This window comes from Alnus glutinosa, chromosome 4 (assembly GCF_958979055.1).
Source record: "Alnus glutinosa chromosome 4, dhAlnGlut1.1, whole genome shotgun sequence".
Classification (NCBI taxonomy): domain Eukaryota; kingdom Viridiplantae; phylum Streptophyta; class Magnoliopsida; order Fagales; family Betulaceae; genus Alnus; species Alnus glutinosa.
The window spans coordinates 6,934,943-6,958,539 of record NC_084889.1 but is presented as its reverse complement, the minus strand read 5'-3'; the positions used below and the strand labels follow the sequence as shown (position 1 = coordinate 6,958,539).

Genomic DNA, 23,597 nt, shown 5'->3' with positions numbered 1-23,597 from the left:
CCTAATCACATGCTGTATATTAAATAACATTTTTTTGAATGGTCTATATCTTAGTTGTACTGCCACTACGCATGTACGGACTCTTCAGATACAAAAGACTGGTTCCCACGCAAATCAACGGCTAGAATTAACGCAAATCTCAGATCGTGTCTTGTCTCTTCGTCAAAAGATCCAACTTCAATTATCCTGACATCATCAGGTTCCTTAGGAGCCCATCGCACGCCCACACGTGTCTGTAGCCAAGAATCTTTTTTTTTTTTTTTGTTACCCTGTGGGTATCTGTAGCCCCGAATCAACAAAAACTTTAAACGCTCGTGAGCTGTAAATATCTCTCCATTCCCAAAAAAAGAAAAAAAAGAAAAAAAGAGAAATTTTTTTGGCCTCGCAAACATGACATTATACGAATCTCCTGAAAAAACAAATCAGTTTTTATATTCGTAGTCTTCGTAAAGCATTTCTAATCGTTGATCCAATTATGTCCTAGATCTGAATCCGAGACAGTCCCATTTTTCTCTTTCGAATTTCAGAGAATACAGCGTTTTGATCGACCCGGATCTCGGTGAGTCACTGCGTGGTTTCTGCGTTTGAATGTTTTCTATGTTTTCAAGTTTCTCCCATAAAAATTGCACTAGTCTTTTTGTTTGGTTGCCGAGAGAATGTAGGAGAAGAGAGGGAAGGAAAAATCAAAATTTGAATTCAGAGTTCTACATTGTCAACTAGGTCTGAGGCTGTTCTTTAGGCTTGATTGAACTTAAGTAGCATTGCATTTCTTATTCTCGTTTTGGAAAATAATACAGCATAAGATTCTCCAGAGCCAGTCAGTTTTTTTTTTTTTTTTAGATATTTTAATTGCAACTTTAATAACTTTTTCCTCCCCTATACTGTTACAGGGTATAGAGAAGCAGATAGAATGCGAGATCTTGAGCTGTAATGTGGCTTCGAATTCCGATTCCTTGAGAAAATTCTAGCTTAAATTTTGATCTCTTTCGACTCGAAAATTCGAGAGTCCGCCATGGTTTTCTGGGAAGGTTATGTGAGCGACGAAGCGATGGGCACGTTTGCCCCAATTGTGGTGTACTGGTTGTACGCGGGGTTTTATCAGCTGCTTCCGCCTTTGGACAATTACCGGTTGCACACTAAGAAAGAGGAGGTGAAGAATTCGGTGCCGCTCGCATCTGTGGTTAAGGGTGTTCTGCTTCAACAGCTCGTCCAGGCCACCGTGGCTCAGGCGCTCTTCTGGGTTAGTTGTTGAATTCACTCTGTTGATTTTGTGTAATTTGTGGCAGTTTCTTTGAAAATGTGGTTCCTTTTCCGTTTAACAGCATTGAACATGCACGATTGCTTAGTGTTGTGGCATTTTAGAACTCCATTTTCAATTGAATCATGCCACTAAAATGTACCTTTGTTTCCATTCTGAATATATGCGTTATGTGCCTAGGTCGCATTTTCCTAGGAGTTTTTCTGTTGTTGAGTTGTGGAATAATATGACTTCATCTGTTGAAATCTCTACTTATGCTTAACTTTGAAGAAATAGCTTTTTAAAATACTGCATTATGAGCTAGTAGAATATTTTAGCACATCAACTGCTTAAATTGTAGAGAGAAGAGGCAACTAATGAGTTGTCTTGGGATGCTAAGGTAAAGTGTTCTATAAAAAGAGCAAAGTCAATGCAACAATAGTAGAGGTATGATCTTGAGTTTAAAACTTAAGAATTTTTTAGACAGCATAGGATTTGGAATAGGAGGAAAATGAAGTGAGTTCCAAAGTAATAGACTACATATGACATATTAAGAAGAAATTTTATTGAGATCTTATAGGCCCTTGGGATTGCTAAATTGTAAACCTTTTGAGTGTTTTTGGGATTAGTATACCGAGCTTTTGAGTGCTAGAGATGATCATCACACCTACTTTGGCATCACATGTACTGCTAATTCCTTTGCCTTGTTTGGCAATCAGACTCTTTTGTGAAACAACTACAAAGAAAAAAAGGGTTGTTGGGGGGGGGGGATAACATATGTAAGGTGGTGGAATAAAGTGAAAAGAAAATCTTACCGATCATTTTATCATCCACATTATTGTTCTCGATTCCTTCATTGTCATCATCGGCTATTTTCTAACAAGAAAAAAAAAGCACCATCTTCTTTAGAGATAAAGATATATGCCCCATCGAGGGAGTAGAGTTGTTAGCTAGTTGGAGGGGCCAGTTGGGAAGCCACTGTAATATAGAAGCTTGGAGGATTGTTCTTTTGCGCTTAATGTGATGTATTTGGCGGGAACACGATACGCAAAATTTTGAAGATTATGAGAGCTCGGCGGTAGAGCTAAAATCTTTCATGTTCAAATCCCTCTATGTTTGGACAACGGCTCACAAAGGTCTTCTATTTTCTAATTTCCCAAAGCTTTTGGATTTGTGCTCTTCTTTTTCTCCCTAGTTTGGTGTTTCATGTATATTTCCTGTGTATTTGGATTGCGCCTCTCTGTGCTTTCTAATAAGATTAAATTATTTATATATAAAAAAAAGAGATAAAGATAACGAAACGATATATGCTATGGTTTGATAACACCCAAAAAATAAAAAGTTGTTTACCATAAATTATCAGCATATTAAACATTTAACATATGGCGAGCCTGTGATTTTCCTTATCTCTTAACTCCAAGTTTAGATTTTGATAGTGTTTAAAATAGATCTTCAAAGAGATTAGAAACAGTGTAGCTTTGCAATTTTTCCACCACTTATGAATATATATGGGACCTCTTTTTTGCCAAATTAATTGTTGGATTAGATTCGACTTCCTTGCATGCTGTGTACAGTCTATATTGAGATAGTGGGCCCTGATGCAGATGACTTGTAGCATTCCGGAGGCTGGTGTATTGGATCGATGTTACAGTCTGGAGAGGTTGTCACAACTATGAATTTTTTCTTGGCATTGTGTGAAAATACACCCACACACAGACATAATGTGAGAATATGCATATGTTTCTCTGTATAGAGTTGGGCGTGCTAAAAAATTTCATGTCCATGACATTTGCAGCCTATTATATAATGTCCATTTTGCGGGATGGGCATCACAATCCCACGTGAATGTGCAACCTTAGAGTATATGGAAACACTTAAATGGTGTCAAATTAAACTTTATAGTCTCCTTCAGTTTTTTTTAAAGTAATTTAATTTCATTAGACAAGCACAGATGATCGTAATCCTAGACACAAGAAGTATACAAGAGAACCTCCTATTTAGGAGAAAAAGAAGAAGAACAATTCAAAAAAATCAGAAAAACTAGAGAAAAACAAACTATTATGTGCTACTATCCAAGTGAAAAAGGAGTTGAATATATTCTTTTTCAGCTCTACCACCAAAGTCTCTCTATCTCCAAAGATCTGTGCATTCTGCTCTCTCCAAATACACCCCATTAAACATAATCTCCAAACTTTCAAAATGTTACGAAGCCCCTCCTAGCCTCCCTAACTCACCAACAACTTTCTCACCCTTCTAGGCAAGCCAATCGACACCAAACAAAATAAAAAGCAAGCTCCATATATCTCTTGCTACTTTATAATGAAGAAGAAGACGATCAATGAACTCCCCACTCTACTTGCACATACAATACCTATCCACCACAATGACGTTCTGCTTCCTTAGGTTATCCAACGCCAATATCTTCTCTAATGCCGCTATTTACACAAAGAATGCTTCTCTCGAAGGAGCTTTTACTCTTCAAATACCCTTCCTGGGAAACGGGGAAATCGTAGGTATGGATAACACTTGATACTATAACTTCACTTCAAACTTGTGCCTTTTGGAAGGGATTTAGCATATACTATCCACATCTCATTGCTTTACTTAGAGAGAATACAACACCTCAAAGAAAGAGGAGACCAAATCCACCTCCCAATCATGTACTGGTCTAGTAAAAATTATATTCCACTGAATGCTTCCATTTCGGAATTGCAAATGATCCACACGTCCTTACAACATGTGATAATAAACAAGTCTGGATAGATATCTTCAATGGTTGTTCCCCATACCACACATCATGCCAATGGTGGATGCCATGAATCTTCAATTTTTTGTTTGTGATCCATGACACATAATCTACGTTTGGGTGGTGTGGCTCAAACTTAAAACCCAATTTATTTAATTCTTTTCCTGACACAGCATTAATACAACTCTCAGTTTCTATCACCAAAGAAAATGTATGCTGTCCGCATATAACCTTTATATGAAAATTTACTAATGATAGGATATGAGCATAAAAATCTGCTTGTTGATGTCTACTATTCCCTTCTCTTGCATTGATCATCTTGGCTTTTCTTGGAATTGGCACAAGGCTGACATTCCCTTTTATGATAGTATATTGATGCAATGAACCACCAGTATCATAGAAAGTGAACAAGTAGGGTTGTTCCATCTTCCATGGAAATTGAATAAAGTATGGACACTAGCAGTGTTGGAGATGTCAGAGCTAATCTTGGACCGATGTGAGGGGAATCTTTTCACTAATAGCAATTCAAATAGTTTTTTCATGTCTAGAACAGCGGGCAACATGTTTATCTGGAGTTGCTTCACTAAAGTAGAACTTAAATTTGGGCAATGATCTTAATAGTTGGTACATATTCCAACCAGTCAACATCATTATGCTGGTCTCAAAATCTTGAAGGAACCTTTAAATTTGGAATTTATTCCAATGTCTGGCACAGTTGACTGGGATGAGCATACTATTGATTGGTTGCCAGGAAATGAAATTTTAGCAAGGAAATTGTAGTACGATCTCTCATTCTCATACCAACTGATGTTGGACAGTGCTGGATAATGCCTTGAAAATGTATAAGTAAAGGAATACGGCTGTGGGGTGAAATATGTGTAGAATATACCAAGTTTGTAAGCTTTTAAGTAACTATGCTATGACGAATGACGTGTAAAACGATAAAAGTTAATATGTAGAGCTTTTGGAATTCTAGGTTTGATTGTTTGATGGAGGAAAAGGTTGGGTTGGCAATTATGATCCTTGACTCCTTGTAATTTTAAGTGAAGAAGAAAAGGAGAAAAGAACAAGTGGAGGTAGAAGAAGAGAAAGAGCACTCACAATATAAAACACTAAAACATCAGGAAGGCCTAAAAGGAGGGGGCTTGAGGTGAGTTTGAACTTAGAACTGCCTGATGGCCTCCCAACATTTAAAGTACTGGTTTGTTTTGCATTGTGAATAGTGCCATTTGTAGTGCCTACAAATGTGAGAATAATTATCTTATGCTAAGATATCTTAATCTCATATAGTTAGTTCTTGTGAAGTAAATTGTATATTTTTTTTCAGTTTTTGCTATCTTTTGAAGGAAGCATGGCCATTTGCTGTTTTGCTTGGTTTGGACGAAGGATTGCTTCTGCAATAGGTATAGTAGCTTATTAAGCAAAAATATTTAATTCAAAACTAATATGTTTGGTGGTCCTGTATAGTTGGTTCCATTGTAGATCAAATTCAGGTGGGTTATTCCATTATGTATAGAAAATTTGTCAGTAATTTATCTAATTTGGCTAGATTTAAAAGGTGATTTCCAAGAATTGTACTTGGCCAAAAAATGTGTGAATTCTTGACTTACAATTCATTGTGTTCGGTGTTATAGCATGGCGGTATTTGTACCCCAACCTAGGTTAAGTCTTTCTAGGATCGGTTTATACTGTTTAGTCTTTCTAGGATCGGTTTATACTTGTACCCCAACCTAGGTTAAGTCTCTCATAAGTACCATAAAATTGTTCAAAATAATTGATGGTGAACGTGCATAGTGCATGCGTCAGCCATATGTATGGACGACAAGTTTTTTCAAGTGATCTATTTTACAAGATTTATTAAGAACTAAAAGGTTCAAATAATATCTTCTGATATAAGCGTTACTTCGACTGACTCATGTATTCCCCTCAACCTAGCTTAAAGATATTGTGACATCTCTTTTAGAGCACTAGCATCAGTCTCCCAACCATTTTCCCTATTTTTAGGGAACAAAACTACTTTTTGCTTCCCTATAAAAAAATTACCTCACAAAAGATTCCCTTAATTTTTCCTATATCAATTAAATACTCTTTTTTACTCTTATTTTATTATTTTTTCTCTTTCCTACTTTAAATTTTTATTCATTTTTTTATTCTTTCCTCTCTTATCTTCTCCGTCCTCTCTCTCTCAAAACCCACCCAGTTTTTTCTGTGTCTATACCCATGTCTTCGATTTGATTGGGTTCCCAGAAGCCAAGTTCTACTGCATGCTCTTCTCGTGGAGACAATGGTTGGAAAATAGAGGATTTTGACCAAGCACGAAGGTCTGACAGTTTGTGAACCAACTATTTTTTTTTTTTGGAACAAAATTATGGTATTCCATCACAATCTGCAAGACTTGAACAAATAAAACAATACCTGTATTTGAAGTTGCGGGTGTGAATCCAGGTTGATAGAGCGGTGGGTTATTGCGAGGCTGAGATAGACAATGCGGTGCAGAGCCTCTGGGCACAGATAGGTGGAATTTGCTGCTGAAGAACACGTTGTTTGATGCTGGAGGCCGAGGAGACGACACCGGCGGAGATGGGTCGAACTGGGCGTTGTTTTGCTGCGGAATATGGAGAGAGGTTTGAAACTTGGAGAGAGCATGTGCGAGAGAATGGCACAACTTCCATTCCGCTGATTGAGACGATGGAGGGCGGGGGAAGGAGAGAGGAGAGCGAGATGGTTTTTTTATTTTTTTATTAAAATAATAGGTTGGGAATCAAATGTAACCATGTATATTTACATGGTTACTGTAGATTCCTAACCAAGATATGTATATATAGGGTGTCTGATGTGGGTTGTTTTTTGATTTTTTTTTCTGAAATTTTCGCTAAATATAGGGAAGGAAACCATTATAGAGTAACTACTACTAGTACTCTTAGTAAAGATGAAAACTACACATGTGAATTCCTTTTCCTCTTACGTATGTAACATATATACACCAATGAATATCATCTTTTTGCGGATTATTGCAATAATTTAAAACTTCTTTACCCACTTGGGACAAAATATATCTTGCTATTCTAGTGCCATGGGTGGAAACGTCTGAATGTCTGATATTCTTTTATGGTTGATACGGGTATTGTGGAGATCACTTGATTGCTTGATTTTAAAGTGATTTTAGATGGTTCTTTCTTTTTTCTTTTTCTCTTGAAAATTTTCTAATTCCAAATTGTGTGCATATAGAAACCTTATCACTTTAAGAACCTAAGAATTGCAACCCTTTATTGCTTGTTGGATGATTTTGGGTGGATTGAGTAGCTTTAAATTCAACTAATGCTCTTGTATTGTTGCTACAGTTGACCTCAAAGGCTAATGCATCAGGGATCATGCTTCAGCCCTCCATTCCTGTCCAAATTGGGCAGATTGTTGTTGCAATGCTTGTCATGGACACATGGCAGTACTTTGTGCATCGCTACATGCATCATAACAAGTTTCTGTACCGCCATGTCCACTCCCAGCATCACAGGCTGGTTGTTCCCTATGCAATTGGGGCCCTTTACAATCACCCCCTAGAGGGTCTCTTGCTTGACACTTTTGGTGGAGCCATCTCTTTTCTGATCTCAGGGATGACTGCACGAACTGCTGTTATTTTCTTCTGCTTTGCTGTGATTAAAACTGTTGATGATCACTGTGGTCTTTGGTTGCCTGGCAACATCTTCCATATCATCTTCCAGAACAACACTGCTTATCATGACATCCATCATCAACTTCAAGGCTTGAAGTACAACTATTCTCAGCCCTTCTTTCCCTTATGGGATAAACTTCTTGGAACCTACATGCCATACAATCTAGTAAAGCGACCTGAAGGGGGTTTTGAGGCAAGGGCAATGAAAGACTAGAATGTTCACTAACAATTTCTGTGCATTACTCTAAGCTCTCACTCAGTCGGGAACATTTTTTGTTAAGGTTGCACCATCTGAGGAGAAGCTGGGAGAATTATTTATTTGAGGCTATATTGTAGGCATCTAGTAGCTGTTGATTTGAGTTCATTCCTTTTTTGATTGATTGACAGTGTGTTCGCTCGTTAATTGTGACCTGAACCACCTCTCATATGAATTGTAATTGTGGCATTCCGAGTTGTCTATTCTGTAGCATACTTTTTTCCTTGTTTATGCAACATTAGGATCTTCAGGACTCTTGAGATTGGTGTACTTGGGCTTGTATGTTGCTTTGGAGGCTATAATTTGTTTGCAAATAAGTAATTTGTTATTTGAAATGCTTAACAGCCTAATTCTGGCAATAATTCCCAGTTGCACTAATGTCTTTGTCTTCTCTCTGCACCATGTGGAAAAGAGTTTATTAGCATGGCTTAAAAAAAAATGGGCAGAAATTTCCTACAAACTAATTTGTGGGAGTTTCTTACAAATCAGCCTATAAAAGCGATGGCTATTAAAAAAGCATGTAAGAAGCATATGTTATTAAAAAAAAAAAACGTGTTTTTCACATTCTAAAAAATACAAGTCACTTTTAGAGGCCGGTTCTTAGGAAATTTGTGTAAAAAAAAAATTACTCTAGTAACAAGTTTCACCTCTCCTTTAATTTAATGATTTTCTAATAGACTAACAATAATAATAATTTTCAAAGGAGGAATAACAAAGCCTTTTTTTCAATCCAATCCATTTGTGTGCATTTATAAGGAAATGAGAGAGCGTTCTTAAGGAGTTTTGTTCGCCCCACGGCTGCCCCCGGCCGGGGGGGGGGGGGGGGGGGGGGGGGGGGGGGGGGGTCGTCCACGCCTTCTTCCTCTTGGTGGTGGTTCTTGGGTTAGGGGGTCTTTTGTTTCCTCTATGTTTTGTTCTTGTGGAGGTTAAGTGTCTCCTAGCCATTAGGGCTGCAGAATTTTTGTCACACTAGTTTTTCGGTGGTGGTTGTTGTCCCTTGACAGAAGACTTCACAGGAGTTTTGGTGTTAGGGAGTGGCTTCTTGGTGTGTCTCCGGCGAAGTGTCTAACCGTGCTTCATTAGTGTTTTCTTTGGAGTCAGATCTACTCACTTTGGCTAGGTTTCTCAAGACATGCACCTCTCCACGGTGGTCGCCAACCTCTTCCGGTTCAACAGCCCCTAGCCTCGGCCGTGTCGGGCATTCCTACTCAGCCCGTGGCCAGCACGTGCTAGGGAAGTCACTCCCTAGACCGGTGCGTGAGGGCCACGTCATGACTTCTAGGGTGCGGCTGGTTGTATTTGGTGGTTCGAGTATCTCCGGCGGTCGTCTGCTGAAGAGGGAGGTCCCCATTGGTAGTGTGTATGGTCCACGCGCCGCCGCTGGTGACAGCGTTTCCCGAAGCCGGTTTTCCGTGTTGGTTTTTTGTTGTTGGGTTGTTTTGTGTCTCTTTTGATAGTTTGATCTGTGCTTGTATTAATCTAGTCATTGGTTTTCACCCAAAATGTGTGATCGATTCCTTATTCAAGTAAATGTTTACGTTAACGCATATGCACTATTCTGTTAGTTGGATTTTTTTGATAGCAACAATATATATTTATGTGAGTCTTTTAGACTCATGCTGGATGTACATCCTTGGGGTGGTTGCTTATGTTCACCTAGGGTTAACAATTTTTTATACGACCTGCGAACTTGACACGAGAAAATAGGATTTGAGTTTATTGTAATCGGGTTCGGGTCGTAATCGGGTGAACCCGATTATGACACGATTAGACTCGTTTTTTTTAAAAAAAAAAACAAAAACAAAAAGAAAAGAAAAAGAAAAGAGGAAGAAAGACAAAAGTAGAAGAACAATGAAGAATCGAGAAAGTTAGAAACGGAGAAAGTTGAGAAACTAAGAAAGTAAGAAACGAATTGGAACCCTAGCCCGCTAGTAGGCGTAGCCGCACTGGCTCGCATGGCGCACGCCCGTCGCCCACACTCCGTAGTCGAAACCCAAGCCCGCTAGTCGGCGTAGCCGCACCGGCCCGCACGGCGCACGCCCATCGCCTGCACTCCGCAGTCCGCACGGCCGCACTTCTCGAGTTCTCATCTTCTCTTGAATCTCTTCCAGATTTTCAGTGTTTCAGCTTCACCCTTCGGTAGTTCGGTCCCGTGCCGATTTAAGTGAATTTTTCATTAGATTTGTTAGCACTTGTATTGATTTTGTTTTGATAAAACATTGGGTTCTCTACTTCTCTGATCAATCAGGGATTCAGGGTTTGGTTGAAAGTAAACGTGTTACTCAGGTCGTGTTCGGGTAACACGGCTGGTAGGCGGGTCGTGTTCAAGTTCAGAATTTCAACCTGATTAATAATCGAGTCGGGTTTGTCACGCCCCCGTTTTGGGATATAAGAGGAAACGCGAACTTGAGTACTAAAAACATTTAAATGGAAGCATACATTTACAACATTAGATTTAACTTCATATTTTATTATTCCTGTCTATTAATAATTCTTTTTACAATGCCATGAACTCCAAAAAGGGACAGATTATACAATATAAAGGTTTGGCCGGTCCACAACGATATTTTGCTCTTAGCGAGGTCTACGCCCTTACAAGGAAATGACATCGTCTTACTGAATTATCTGAAAAGGGTTGGGGAAAAAATGGTGAGTTCAACAACTTAGTAAGAAAATTACAACACCAGGAAAATAAAACATGCTATAAAACCTTCATGTCATAGTCTTTAGTCATGCATAATGACAGTTCAATTCTACTCACTGAGTAGTATTATTTCCATATATGATGAATCGCAAAATATATATTGTTTTACAAACCTGAACCAATTATATGTTGATTATGATCTGTTTTGGATGATTTGAATTCTTTTGAGTATATTGAAATTATGATGATGTTTAGAAATATGAATATGATATGTGATTTTAGAGTGAGTATAAGTTGGAGATTAAAGCTATGCAAATTGTTTAAGAAGTGATATGCTAGATTGTTTATGTTTTATAAGAAAGCACGTGTTAAAGCATGATTCATGAAGTAAAATGTATTGTTTTAAGGCATGAGGCATAAGCATATGAACAATTAAACAGAATTTATGAACAAGTGAATGAAGAATATGAATAATGGCATATGAAATTTATAATAATCCAGTAATTCTTTTCGTTTATTTTCTCTTAAAACTGTAACTGTAGTTTATCCCTTTATAGACTATACACCGCTATTTCCCGTGAGCGGAGCACGTTGGCTTTGTCCAAAGGACCTATAGACTCAACCTTTCGTCACAGAGAAGAGTCGCCGGGTTGGGGATCTTCCATAGGTGAAGGCCAACCCCGGCCGATAACACATACCATCTTTTGGTGTGCTTGCCATGCTACCCTATATGGTATCGATCATAACTGTAGTAGTGCCTTAGGGTTAAACAATTATTGCACATGAACGTTTTCTGTAATACTATAGGTTCTACTATAACTGTATACTTTACTTTAAAACTGTAAAAGCCGCTTTCAAAACTATAGTCATGTTCAGAATTTAAATCTTTTCTTTTCAAAACTGTATTAATGTATAAATCATAAACTTTGGAATGCTCTATAATCATAACCTTGAAATGCTCTTATTCATAACTGTATGTATGCATAATCCATGACTTTGAATGCTCTTAATCATAACTAGAATTGTGCATAAATCATAACTTTAAAATGCTTTTAATCATAACTATAATTATGCATAAATCATAACTTTAAAATGCTCTTATTCATAACTGTAGTTTATGCACAACATTCTTGAATAATAGCATACGAGTAATAAAGCTTGACATTAAAAATCACATAAGTAAATGTTCCGTAAAAATTTCTCAACACTTTCTCAAAAGATTTGTAATAAAATCTTGTTGGGATTTTTCGGTATTGTATCCCCTTACTTGGATTTGCCCCTAACGTCAGGGTCGAGCTTTTACCTAAATAAAACACAATGATGAATTTAGTAAAGCGTTCTGAAATTTCAGTTTTAAGACTTAAATTAAATTATCCTATATATATATATATACAAAATCTCTATCCAATTTAAAACATATAAGATTCAATTTTGAATACAAAATCTACCAATTCAACTAGATTCCAAACCCAAGGCAAATCATCCCAAAATCACTCACAATCAGAACAGTAACCATAACTCAATAATCCTAGCCAAGCAGAATCACGCCCTCACAACCATACACCAACAATAATTAACTTTCAAAATCATCACAAACCAGCTAATCAAAACACTATTAACAGAGAACAACTAACCGGCTAGCAAAACCCAAAAACAGTAGCCTCTTGGCCATTTCACAATCCAGTCCACAAAACACCAAATCAGAACACTCATAATCAAATCTCCATAGCACAACCGATCCCCAAAACCCATATACACCCATCCAACATCACACGCATATGCCAAAAATACACCCACTGCCGACACTAGCAACAGAGACACACACGGTCCAGCCGAGACACCAAACAGCCAGCACTCATATACACTGCCGGAACAGTAACCCAAAAATCAATACACACATCACCGACCGGAACAACCATCCACAAACAGGAACTCCAAAATTACAATGATTTCTTTAAACCAACATCACAGAAATTCCATCACAGCGCACACACTACTCGGCCATCAGTGCACACACACACACTGCCAACTGGAACATAGAACACAAAACAAGGAAATAAACATCCAAAATTACCCCATCATTAATCAATAAAATTCCCCTAACCAATCAATAGAAAACCCCCAAAAATCATCAAACCCTAATTCATCAATAATCAACTCAAACCCCAAAATAAATCATCATAGGTCATAAGAAATTACCCCAAGGATTTTCATAGCAAATCCACCGGAATTCGCCACTGATTCCGCCGGAAAATTCACCGGAAAACCGTTCCTAGAGGGTCGGGTTTCACGTGTACGGGTCTCGGGTTTTCTGGGCTCGCTGGTCCAAGCTCCTGGGTTCCGCCGGAGCTCCTCAATCGCCGGATTTCGGTTTCTGGTCGCCGACAATTGCCACGGAGGACTGGTTCTCTCGGGTTCAACGGGTCACACGGCTTACGGGTTCGCCGGAAGTTGGGTCTGGGTTCCGCCGAAAATCACTCTGCCTCGCCGGAATTGTGTCCTGGTCTGCTGGAAGACGCCGTTGGCCCTCCTTCGACCCATCGGAATTCGGGCTTCCGGTCTTGGTCTTCTCCCGGGTTCGGTCTCTCTCTCTCTCTCAGCGACCTCCCTCTCTCCCGATCTCTGACTCTTCCTCTCTCTCTGTGTCATCTCGTCTCTGCTCTCCCTAATCTCTCCTGTTCTCTCCCTCTCACTCTCTCTGTGTTGTATCCGGACAAGAAGAAGGAAGAACGAAGAAGGAGAAATGAAGAAGGAAGAAGATGAAGAAATGAGAGAGAGAAGAAAATATTAAAAGAAGAAAACAAGTTTTTTTTTTTTTTTTTTTTAATTTATTTTTTATAATATAGCTTCCTTATTAAGTTAACTAAAAGTGTTTTTTTTTTTTTTTTTTTTTTTTTTTTTTTTTTTTTTTTAACTTGCTGATCAAGTTAGCTTAGCTTGCAAGATAATTTTTTTTTTTTTTTTAAGTAACTTTTTTATTATTATTATTTAATCCACAAAATATCCTAAGTTAACTTAATATTTAAGTTTTGTAAGATTTTATCAAAAACTTACTAATTACTTTTTACTACTGATATTTTTATCTCACATTTTTACTATTTTAATCCAATTAATAAAAAAAATCAATTTAATCCCATAATGAGTCTAGTTCATTTCATTGTTAATATTATTAACCCAATAATATTATATCATTGGCAACATTATTATAAAAATATTATTAGGCCAATTAATAAATTTTTAAATCTGGGGTATTACAAGGTTCGTGTTAGACCCGATTATGTAATCGGGTCAGCCGGGTAGACACAAACCCGACCCTGCCATCCCGAATTGCCAAGCCTATGTTCACCTTTATGGTGTTTGCTGTTGTAAAGGTGATTTTAGTAATGAAAGTTTTAACTTTCCCTTAAAAAAGAAAAAGAAAAAGAAAATGAAGGACCAAAGGAATCTATGAAAATGAAAGAAAAAGAAAATGAAGGACCACAGGAATCTATGAAAATGACAGTAATAATTTATTTACTCTCTCTCTCTCTCACTGAAAAACTCCTGCACAGAGAGCTCCCCGTTGTTGAACCGTTTCGCCGGGGAGGGAGGCCTCCCTCCCTCCTCCCAACTGTTTTTGTTCCTCTCAGTCTTAGGATTGTAGAGTTTTGTTCCCCCCGGTTGTACCGGTGGTGGTTGTGTTGCCCCTAGCTCTTTTGGCTATGGTGGCTTTGTTTGTTCTTGTTTTTTCTTGTTTTCTTTCTGTTTCTGGCAGGATGACTTTTCTTAAGAAGTCGATGGTGGAGTGAGGCCGATTTCGGTGTCGTCGACGGCGTGTTTCTGGGCGAACTACCTTGGTTTTTCTCTAATTTTCAAAGGCAGATCTATGCATGTCCGTTGACTCATGGTGGACACGCGCTACCTAGCTGAGGTCTGTGCCGTGTTCCGCCCTGGGTGCTGGAAGCTGCGGTCGTGCTGGTCCTCGGAGCTCGGCGCGTGGCCCTCACGCGCCAGGGCGTCTTTGTTTATTATTTGCGCATGCAGGCCACGCTCCGCACTTTCTGGCCGTGTTTGGCGGCATCTGGAGTCTCCGGCGTCGGATCTTCGGCCGGGTGCGTCCGGATGCGGCGCGTGTCCCACACGCGCCGTCACTCCGGCGAATCAGCCTCCCTTTTCTACTGCCGGCGACTTATTTAGGGTTTTCTGCCTTTGTGTTATATTTTCTCTTGTTTCTATGTACAGTTTGTCTTTGTGTGGCTCAAGTTTTACTAGAATTTTTTAAGTTAGGGAATTTATTGTAATTCTAGTGTAATTTGTGATTCTGCTAGGCAGCTGTTTTTAAGCCAGATCTTTTTGACTTAGAGTGTGAGGGGTCTGTCCCTCATTTCTCACCTTATATGCCCTTTGGGCTTTTATATATGAGTAGCACATGCTATTCCATTCAAAAAAAAAAAATAAAAAAATAAAAAAAACAAAACTATCAAAAGGTTCAGTTTTATCCATCCTTCTAAAAGAGGATGCCACTCAATAAATCTAACTTCTTTACTTTTCTAGCTTACTTAAAGTTAGCACACACCACCATATATTTGAAATGTAGGATTAATCCACAAATATTCTCCGTAGCCTTTTCTTATACAATAGGGATTACCTTCAACCTTATTTTTTTTTTTTATAAATACAACAGAAACCACCGCAAGCTAAGGCAACAAAAAGGATGAAAGGGATTATTTTTCAAAATAGGTACCAAAATACCACTAAATTAATTTTTTTTTTTTTTTTTTTTAAAAAAATCTAATAAAAGGGTAAAATTGTCTTTTCATCGCATGCGATTTTCCGTCCAATTTAACGAATAATCTAATGGATGGAGATAAATAAAAGAAACAAGTACTCCCCAACTATCTTTAAAAAAGATATTCCTTTCAATTCAATCCCGTCTAAAAACAATCTCACGCTCCCCAAAAATCCTGAGAGCTCAAAAGAAGCATCTAGAAGTGTACCTTAGAGCACGCTTTACCGCCTTTAAAGCGACAAAGTTGGTTACTTTTAATTCGTTAAATAAAATATAACTAAAATCACTCTAATTTCTAAAACCCTTATATGTCTTGCTCGAAACTCTAAAGCCCTTTATATTTCCTCTTCTCTTGCATATTTCCTCCTACATCTCCGACTCTGCTCCTTGGCTCTCGCTCTCTGTGCAATCCAAAAGATTCTCTGAGCGTTTGGTTTTTGCTGAAACCGCGAAGATGAGGTGCGGTTCTTCACGCTTTTACGTGATTGCTTAATTTATGGTTTTTTTTTTTTTTTCGTTAATTTTCTTTCGAAGGATCTGGAAACCCTAAGATTCGATGTAGTCAGGGCAGCGAGTTTGTGGTTCTGTTTGGTTACTGAGAAAGAAACGGACACGAAATGGTTGAATTTCTCAGCTGCCTCAGCTATATACCGATATATGTTTTTGATATTTTTTGTATCTAGCAAACAAACAGAGGTTTGTGGTCTGAGTTGATTGAGGTGAGATGATTTTGATTTTATTAACATTTGGCCGCTGAGAAAATGAAAGGAAATGAAACATAGTGGAAATTCCTAGTTTCATGCTGTTTTCTACCATTTTTCTACTATTTTCTTTCCAGAAACCAAACAGAGGGTTAGGGGTTTAAGTTCATTTCCAAAAGTAAAGTTGATACTCTGTATAGTAGCCAGAACTTTGAGTTATTAGGGTTGAGTTGGGGTTCCACGTGATGGTGAAATTTCTAAACTATTATCTATAAATTCTATATGTTATGAAGCTTTAGATTGCATATTTTTATGTTGCATAATAGGCGCATGTGCGTGTGCCTGTGTGTTTGTTTGCTTTCACTGATTTTGTTTGCAAAACTTTGGAGTTTTGATCCCACCATCTCTATAAATTGCTGCACTGAAGCTAAGAGACGAGTATATACATATATATATATATATATATTTGTAAAGTATATAACTAAATCCTTAGTGTTAAAGTATTAAAATAACCCAAGTTATACCTTGTCTACCTCACCCATCACACTTGTACTGCACTTGGACTGTTGTGGTACGATATATTTTCTATATAACCCTTTTATGCGAATGTTGTGTTATTATGAACTTATCAAGAAAAGACATAGCTCCTTGGGCTTTATACGTGGTGGATGTAGATCTCTAAGGATGAACAACCTTAGTTCTTTGTGTCATTTTTCTCTGTTCTTTCTCCACCATTCTCGTTAGTTTATTTTATTTATTTAATATTCTATCTCTTGGGATTGCCACAGAGTGTTATCGCCAAATCTCTGACATATTGTCATAAACATTAAGCTGTACGGTTGGCATTGTTCTATTATGCATGTCTAAAATGGCTTGTTTCTGTTGAATTTTTGAATCTGAAAGCGGAAAAATTGATTGATATATTTATTCAATTGAACAAAATGGTGTTATGAGTTAGCCCTTTGGTTGTCACCATTGGAAGGGTCATCTAAAAGAATATTACCCCTATATTCAACATAAATCTCTTTTTAGCATGGTAGCTGTAGCTCGTAAGCGTAGAAGTTGTAATACAAAATGATACTGACCCATGAGTATACTGTAACATAGAAACATGCTACAATTTGAAGAAAGTTTGTATTCAGTATGAGAAATATTTCCTCTTGCCTGCCACTTTGCTTCTTGCTACTTGTTTGCCTCCTCTAGCTCTGAGGTGTTTTTGAAATGTCTGCTAGAATCAGACCGAGAAGATGATAATTTTATTCTCTGTGTCATCTCTGCTTCTTTCTTAATTTTCTATGGCCTGCTTTTCTTCATTCACTACACAATACTCCTCCATAATCACTGCCATATTAGGGTGCTCCACTTAGACTGATCAACAAAGCTAGGCTATGTTGGTAATAATAAGACAGATGAAAAGAAGTGGAGTTGAAGGTAGATGTTAAAGACTATATTGTTTTAATAAATAATAAAGTTGTATAATTTTTTTTTTTCTTCTTCCTAACTTATTTTTAATGTCCAACTTTCAGCCGTCATCCTTCTGTGAAATGGGCCCAGAGGTCTGATAAGCTTTTCATTACTATTCACTTGCCTGATGCCCAGGACGTGAAGCTTAAACTAGAGCCTGAAGGAAAATTTTTCTTCTCTGCTACCAGTGGAGCAGAAAAGATACCATATGAGGTTGACTTAGATCTGTATGACAAAGTTGATGTAAATGTATGACCCGAATCATAACCATTTCTCTTTGTTCTAATTTCATTCTATTGGACAAGTTTTGTATTAATACGACAGTTTGCAGGAGAGCAAGGCTAACATTGGCTTGAGAAATATATGCTACCTAGTGAAAAAGGCTGAGAACAAGTGGTGGAGCAGATTCTTGAAGCAGCAGGGGAGACCTCCTATTTTCTTGAAAGTTGATTGGGATAAATGGGTTGATGAAGATGAGGAGCCAGAAAATAAACGTGAGTGTTTCTTTCATCTTTACTTTAGATATTGTTGTTCATGCTGTAGAAATTTCTTGGCAAAACTTCAATTAATTGGTTCGTCTAAACTGGCATTTTGGTTTCCAGCTGGAACTGATATGGACTATGGCGACTTCGATTTTTCTGTAAGTGGGAATATCATCTTACTTAAATGTCATTATGTTGTATTTCTTAATTACTTATGCAAATTACTTGTGCCCCTCTTTTCCAGAAGCTGAACATGGGTGGTGGTGAAGGCTTTGACGCTGGTGCTACTGGCAGGGATTATGGTAAGTTTCATAATTCAGCTACATAGTGTTCCTCTCATTCAAAAATTATCTCTAGGACTGGATTTAGATTTAGATTTTCTTTGTTTAATTAAAAATTATCTGAAGTGTCCTCTCCGTTTTTCAGAAGATGATGATAGTGACACAGAGGAGGAAGATATGGAACAAGCACCACCTCCTGGTGGCGAGCATGATACAAAAGCTTCTCTTGGTGGTGAATCTGGTGGCGAGCCTGGTGCAAAAGTTTGAAGCTTTGGGTCCAATGTGGTTGGCTAGCCCTATTTTGCCACTTAGTTTAATGTTTTGACCTACAAATAGTGAATATTTTTCTTCACATATCTTGCCTTTTACTTTTGCTTGGAGGGATGAGGTGGTATTTGTTTTAACTCCGTGTTGGCGAGCTTTACATTCCTGGTCTACATATTTGTTAGAGTCTGCTTTGTTGACAATCGTATCTTTCTTGATTTTGTACATTTGTGTAATTACGAGTTGGTATAATTTAGGGCTGTCAACGAGTCTGCAGAAAATTCAAACCGATATAAACTAATTAGATGCGACTGTTAGAATTTTATAGTTGAATCAAACTTGAGTAAGGATCTCAAAACAAGCCTAAGAAAATACTAAAAGATTCTCTCAACCAAGTTTGAGAACCTTAAATTAAAATTAAGGTTACAATGATTATAATAAAGCAGATCATGTTTAAAAAAATCAGATAAAAAATTGGAATTATATTAGGTGAACACTTCGTTATTGTATTGAGGCATATGTGTCCATGCGATCTTATCAGGCATAGTTTTTTCGTCCTCTTAACGAAATGCTTAAAAAAAGAAGAAGAAAGAACTACCGTCTTAATGGGGTGTAAAAAGTTGTTAACAAACACTACGTTGCCAAGGACGAAAGGAAAGAAGCTTAAAGCTATATTTTACAGAAGATCACAAAATAGAAAATAAACTGGGAAATCTTTATTTTTCTCTTGTTTGTTTAATGGAGATTCCCCAGTCCTCCAGAGTAGGGAAAACTCTCCAAGTAGAAATAGATTATTTTTGAACTTAATGAAGCTGCTGTTATTATCTATGGTTCTTTTTCTTTTCCTATTTATTTCATTCCACGTCCAAACACAGAAAATTCGGGAAAAAAAATTACTTAAAAATATTTTATGGGTAAAATAACTTTCGTTAATTTTTTTAAGAAAACAAATGCAGCTTAAGCAATAGATTCCACTTTGACATATATATATATATATATATATATATATATATATATATATATATATATAAACAAATGCAGCTTAAGCAATAGATTCCACTTTGACATATATATATATATATATATATATTTTCCTTTTTTCTATTTAACTACTCGTCACTCTATATTTTAGCTATCCACTTTCACTGCACCATTTAAATATTTTTTCTTTCTAACAACCATATTTTTTAAAAGTTGTCTTTTTCTAATGGTAATATTTTCAAAAAAATTGTCTTGCCATGGCAGAAAGAGCTTCCAAATCAAACAGCAGCAATCTTCTCAACCATGCAGCAGCAGACTGCCTTCAAGTCTACAACATGAAACAAGTATTTCACATATTTTTTTGTATAATATAAGATCTCGAATGAAAAAAAAAAACAAACGAATACAAAATATATGGTAGTAATTACACATTGTTTAATTCACTTGGGCAATAAAAAAAAATTGAAGTATGATCCATTGCATACGCCATATAATGCCACATCAGCCATGAGGCAGTCTCATCTGCACCCATAAAACAGTGGTCATAAGGTCCACACCATCTTTTGTCTTCCCAAAATGATCCTGCAGTATGGGACGTGTACCTCATATAAATCAGATTAATTTGTAGTTCCTATGATAAAAAAAAAAAAAAAATCAAACCTTCAAAACATGACATGTTTGAACCTTCCAAATGATATCAGAGAGAAGTTAAAACGAATTACAATGTGGGACTACAGTACCTGATTCAGCTATTTCCTCAGCTTACTCTACAGTGCTATCAAGTATTGATTTAGGTACTCTCAACAAAAAGGCAAGAGCAATCGTCTTCTCACTGATGATTCTCACATGATATTCAGTAAGGGTGTCAATTGAGCAGTTGGGCTGAAGATAGATCAGAGACAGCATGTGAAAGGTCCTCACTCTAGAGCTTAACTTGTTTTATATAACCCTTTCACTCAGGGGCACTTGAAACCATACCAAAATCACTTATGGAGTGCCAGGAAATGTGTCAACCATTGATCCTGCATTATCTTGCAACTTCCAAAGTGAAGAACCTAATGGATTACCAGCAAATGTATCAACTATTGATCCCGATGAATGTTCATTATCCAGTAATTTTTAAAACTCAAGCACTTGGACTCAAAGACACATTTCTCTATACATGTGGCCTCTGCAGCTTCTCAAAGAAATGTTTCAGAATGTAAACATTGAGGAAATGACTTAAATTTCACTTTAAACAGAATCAAGAAAAAAGTACCTCTCTTCTAATTAATCCAAAGAAACAGGATGCGCCTAATGAAAATACTGGTTAAACAAAGTAATGGCCTGTTCCTTCCCCCTCTGGCCCCACCTATGTAAAAGATTAGGATTGCAGCCGAGGAATAATCGACAGAAAAACATATGAAGAAAAGAAGTGAAAAAGAAGAAAACAGGGAGGGTTGGGTCGCATGAACCTCGCTACATATCTACCCCCAGAAGCCCATTAGGGATGGAGTTTACCTAAACAGCATGTATAGCATCTCATGCGCCCTCCTGCAGATAATCCCTTCTACCCTACCCTGTCTTGACCTATTTTCATCCTCAAACACGAAAATCATTACAAGAGACAAAAATTTTGTGTCTGCTGGCTTCTGGTTTAGGTAAAAAGCTCAACTTCTATACCTGAAAAGCAGGTTACAAATCCTTCATCATCAATTTTCCACTGATTTAAATCAATGAACTGCCACCTTCATAATCACCAAGCAAACTATTGGTTCAATTTCTGAAAAGACCAATGTCACCAAAAATCTTTGCAAGAACACAGACCTTCTTTAAATCTGTGAAATCGAGCTCGATCTCGCACGATAATTTCTCTGTTATAAATCTTTGATATAAGTTTAATCACAACATGACAATCCCCACATATCCTAAGGTTCTTAATTACTTGAATTGGGGTCCCCTCACTTGTGCTAATCAAACCAAAAGCCACAGCTAACTTCTCGCTGTGATAACACAATACATTCTCCTTGTCCTCTTGTCCTATATCATGCAACACAAAGTTAGTCTCAGCCACATACCCATATGCTTTAAGCCTGAACTTAATCTCATCAAGCTTTGCATAAATATCACGCCAATTGGAATGGCTCAGATCACCATTTACAAACTTATGTATGACACCATCCACTTCAATGTAGCTAAACCCAGGTATTTTCTTCACATCTCTATTCTTCATAGCCTCCCTCACCCTACCCACATCATTCCATCTCTCATGAGCTGCATAAACATTTGACAACAACACAAAATCACCACAACTATTAGACCCCATCTCCACTAGCTTCCGTGATGCAATTTCAGCCATTTCTACATTCCCATAAGTCTTGCAGGCACCAAGCAAACTCTGCCAAAGAACCACGTCGGGAAACATAGGCATGGAGTTTATAATATCATAAGCCTCTTTGAGCTGCCCAGCTCGACCCAACAAATCCACCACACTTCCATAATGCTTAACATTAGGGGTAACCCCAGAATCTGCCATCGAGTCGAACAACTGCACCCCATCTTCCACTAAGCCTGCATGGTTGCACGCGCACAGCACAGCAAGATATGATACAGCATCCGGGTGCACACCGGCTCGACCCATTTGCTTAAAAAGCTCAAGTGCCTTGTATGCATCACCATGCATAGCAAACGCCATAATCATGGTATTCCACGTAACAAGACTCTTTCTACAGAACATGTTCTCAAACACACCATACGCTTTATTGACGAAGCCACATTTGGCATACATATCAATAACTGCATTACAAACTATCACGTTGATGTCTAGCTTCTCTTCCATGATATAGCCGTGAATCTTTTCGCCTTCTTTCAAAGCACCCAGTTGCGAACACGCAGAAAGAGCTCCAAGAACGGTGACTTCATTAGGCTTCCAACCCTCTACCGTCATTCTTTTAAACAACGCTATAGCTTCACTGGGTCGACTTCCCTGAGCCAACCCAGCAATCAAGGCATTCCACGAGGCAATATCTCTCACACTCATTTCATCAAATACCTTGTCCGCACAATCAAGATCGCCAGCTTTCGCGTACACATCCAATAAAGTAGTCTTCAAAAGAATGTCCGCGTAGAACCCAAAGCGCACTATTTGAGAATGTATCTGCATGGCCTCAGAGCGAGCCAGCGCACGTGCACAGGCCTTGAGAGCAAAGGAGCACGTGAGCGCGTCCACTCTTTGGGACCTGCGCGACATGGTTCGGTACCATGAGATGGCCTTCGTGGGTTCAGGGCCGGAGGCGAAGCCGCGAACGACGGCGTTCCAGTCGTTGGTTGATGGGTTTTGGATTTGGTGGAATATGAGGGTGGCATAAGAGAGGTCACCGGCGGGTGAGACGGCGCAGAGCTCGAGGAGTTTGGTGCGGGATGGGCAGAATAGGAATTGGCCGGTGGTAATGAAATGGGCTTGGAGCTGTTTGATGTGTGCGAGAGAGGTGCATTTCTGTACCATGGAGTCAAGGTAGGCCATTCCATGCTCTACCTTCAACCTAGGAATATTGGGGCTGGAGCTTTGATTTGCAGTCTACACTTCCATTTGGCATCGCGTTTTTTCAAGAATAATCTATTGAACAAGAATACTCTTATAATTCGAGAAAGGAGTGCTGTCTATTACATAACATTTCTTATCCAAAAATTATAAAAATATTACATGATTGTCCTATTGGAATGACGTGGTAGTAAAAATTAATCTTTTTATTTTTTATTTTTTTAACAAGCTTTCTTTGTTGATCCAAATGCTAATTTTCACTGCTACATTCATGAGTGGTGTGATAATTATATAATAGTCTACTAAATAATATTACTATTTTTTGACTGTTGGCTTTGTGAAATTCACAATAATCGAAATGCATTGCATTTGAGATTTTTTTTTTTTTTAGCAACGTTATATACTACACTCTCACCACACTCCTATATCGTTAGGTTGATATGGCAATGTCAACTATTGTTAAATAAAATAAAATCAAAATTTAATAGGTATTGCCAAATTAGCTCAATAGGATGGGAGGAAAGTGAGAGCGTAATACATGGCATTTCTTTATTCTTTTTGGATAAGAAAATTTTAGCGAATA

At 37.9% G+C, this 23,597-nt stretch overlaps 3 protein-coding genes and 1 long non-coding RNA gene across 9 annotated transcripts; 2 read left to right on the top strand and 2 right to left on the bottom strand.

Moving 5' to 3' along the window:
• The first annotated feature begins 352 nt into the window (after positions 1-352).
• Positions 353-8,251, top strand: LOC133867295 (very-long-chain aldehyde decarbonylase GL1-9-like). The gene is made up of 3 exons (XM_062304017.1): positions 353-559; positions 891-1,240; positions 7,325-8,251. Exons 2-3 carry the CDS (start codon positions 1,013-1,015, stop codon positions 7,865-7,867), a joined length of 771 nt encoding a protein of 256 aa, XP_062160001.1. The 5' UTR covers positions 353-559; positions 891-1,012; the 3' UTR covers positions 7,868-8,251.
• A 2,107-nt stretch (positions 8,252-10,358) lies between these two features.
• Positions 10,359-13,333, bottom strand: LOC133865306 (uncharacterized). 3 transcript variants are annotated; one of them, XR_009899690.1, is made up of 3 exons: positions 12,753-13,327; positions 11,821-11,856; positions 10,359-10,534 (listed from the first exon to the last, which is right to left on the bottom strand). It is a non-coding gene; the product is annotated as an uncharacterized LOC133865306 (long non-coding RNA). The 3 variants fall into 3 exon arrangements; XR_009899688.1 differs by lacking the exon at positions 10,359-10,534 and having other exon boundaries at positions 11,697-11,856; positions 12,753-13,333; XR_009899689.1 differs by lacking the exons at positions 10,359-10,534; positions 11,821-11,856 and adding an exon at positions 12,189-12,582 and having other exon boundaries at positions 12,753-13,333.
• Positions 13,334-15,590: 2,257 nt separating this feature from the next.
• LOC133865265 (co-chaperone protein p23-1-like) lies at positions 15,591-18,738 on the top strand. Of its 2 annotated transcripts, none has more exons than XM_062301641.1 (6): positions 15,591-15,780; positions 17,549-17,735; positions 17,818-17,980; positions 18,089-18,126; positions 18,213-18,270; positions 18,398-18,738. In XM_062301641.1, the coding sequence occupies exons 1-6, from the start codon at positions 15,776-15,778 to the stop codon at positions 18,514-18,516; spliced, it is 570 nt and encodes a 189-aa protein (XP_062157625.1). In that variant the 5' UTR covers positions 15,591-15,775; the 3' UTR covers positions 18,517-18,738. The 2 variants fall into 2 exon arrangements, with proteins under 2 accessions (XP_062157625.1, XP_062157624.1); XM_062301640.1 differs by having other exon boundaries at positions 18,395-18,738.
• Positions 18,739-19,830: 1,092 nt separating this feature from the next.
• Positions 19,831-23,094, bottom strand: LOC133865408 (pentatricopeptide repeat-containing protein At1g34160). Of its 3 annotated transcripts, XM_062301812.1 has the most exons (3): positions 20,995-23,094; positions 20,235-20,549; positions 19,831-20,076 (listed from the first exon to the last, which is right to left on the bottom strand). In XM_062301812.1, exon 1 carries the CDS (start codon positions 22,994-22,996, stop codon positions 21,272-21,274), a length of 1,725 nt encoding a protein of 574 aa, XP_062157796.1. In that variant the 5' UTR covers positions 22,997-23,094; the 3' UTR covers positions 19,831-20,076; positions 20,235-20,549; positions 20,995-21,271. The 3 variants fall into 3 exon arrangements, with proteins under 3 accessions (XP_062157796.1, XP_062157795.1, XP_062157797.1); XM_062301811.1 differs by having other exon boundaries at positions 20,235-23,094; XM_062301813.1 differs by lacking the exon at positions 20,235-20,549.
• Positions 23,095-23,597: the final 503 nt, after the last annotated feature.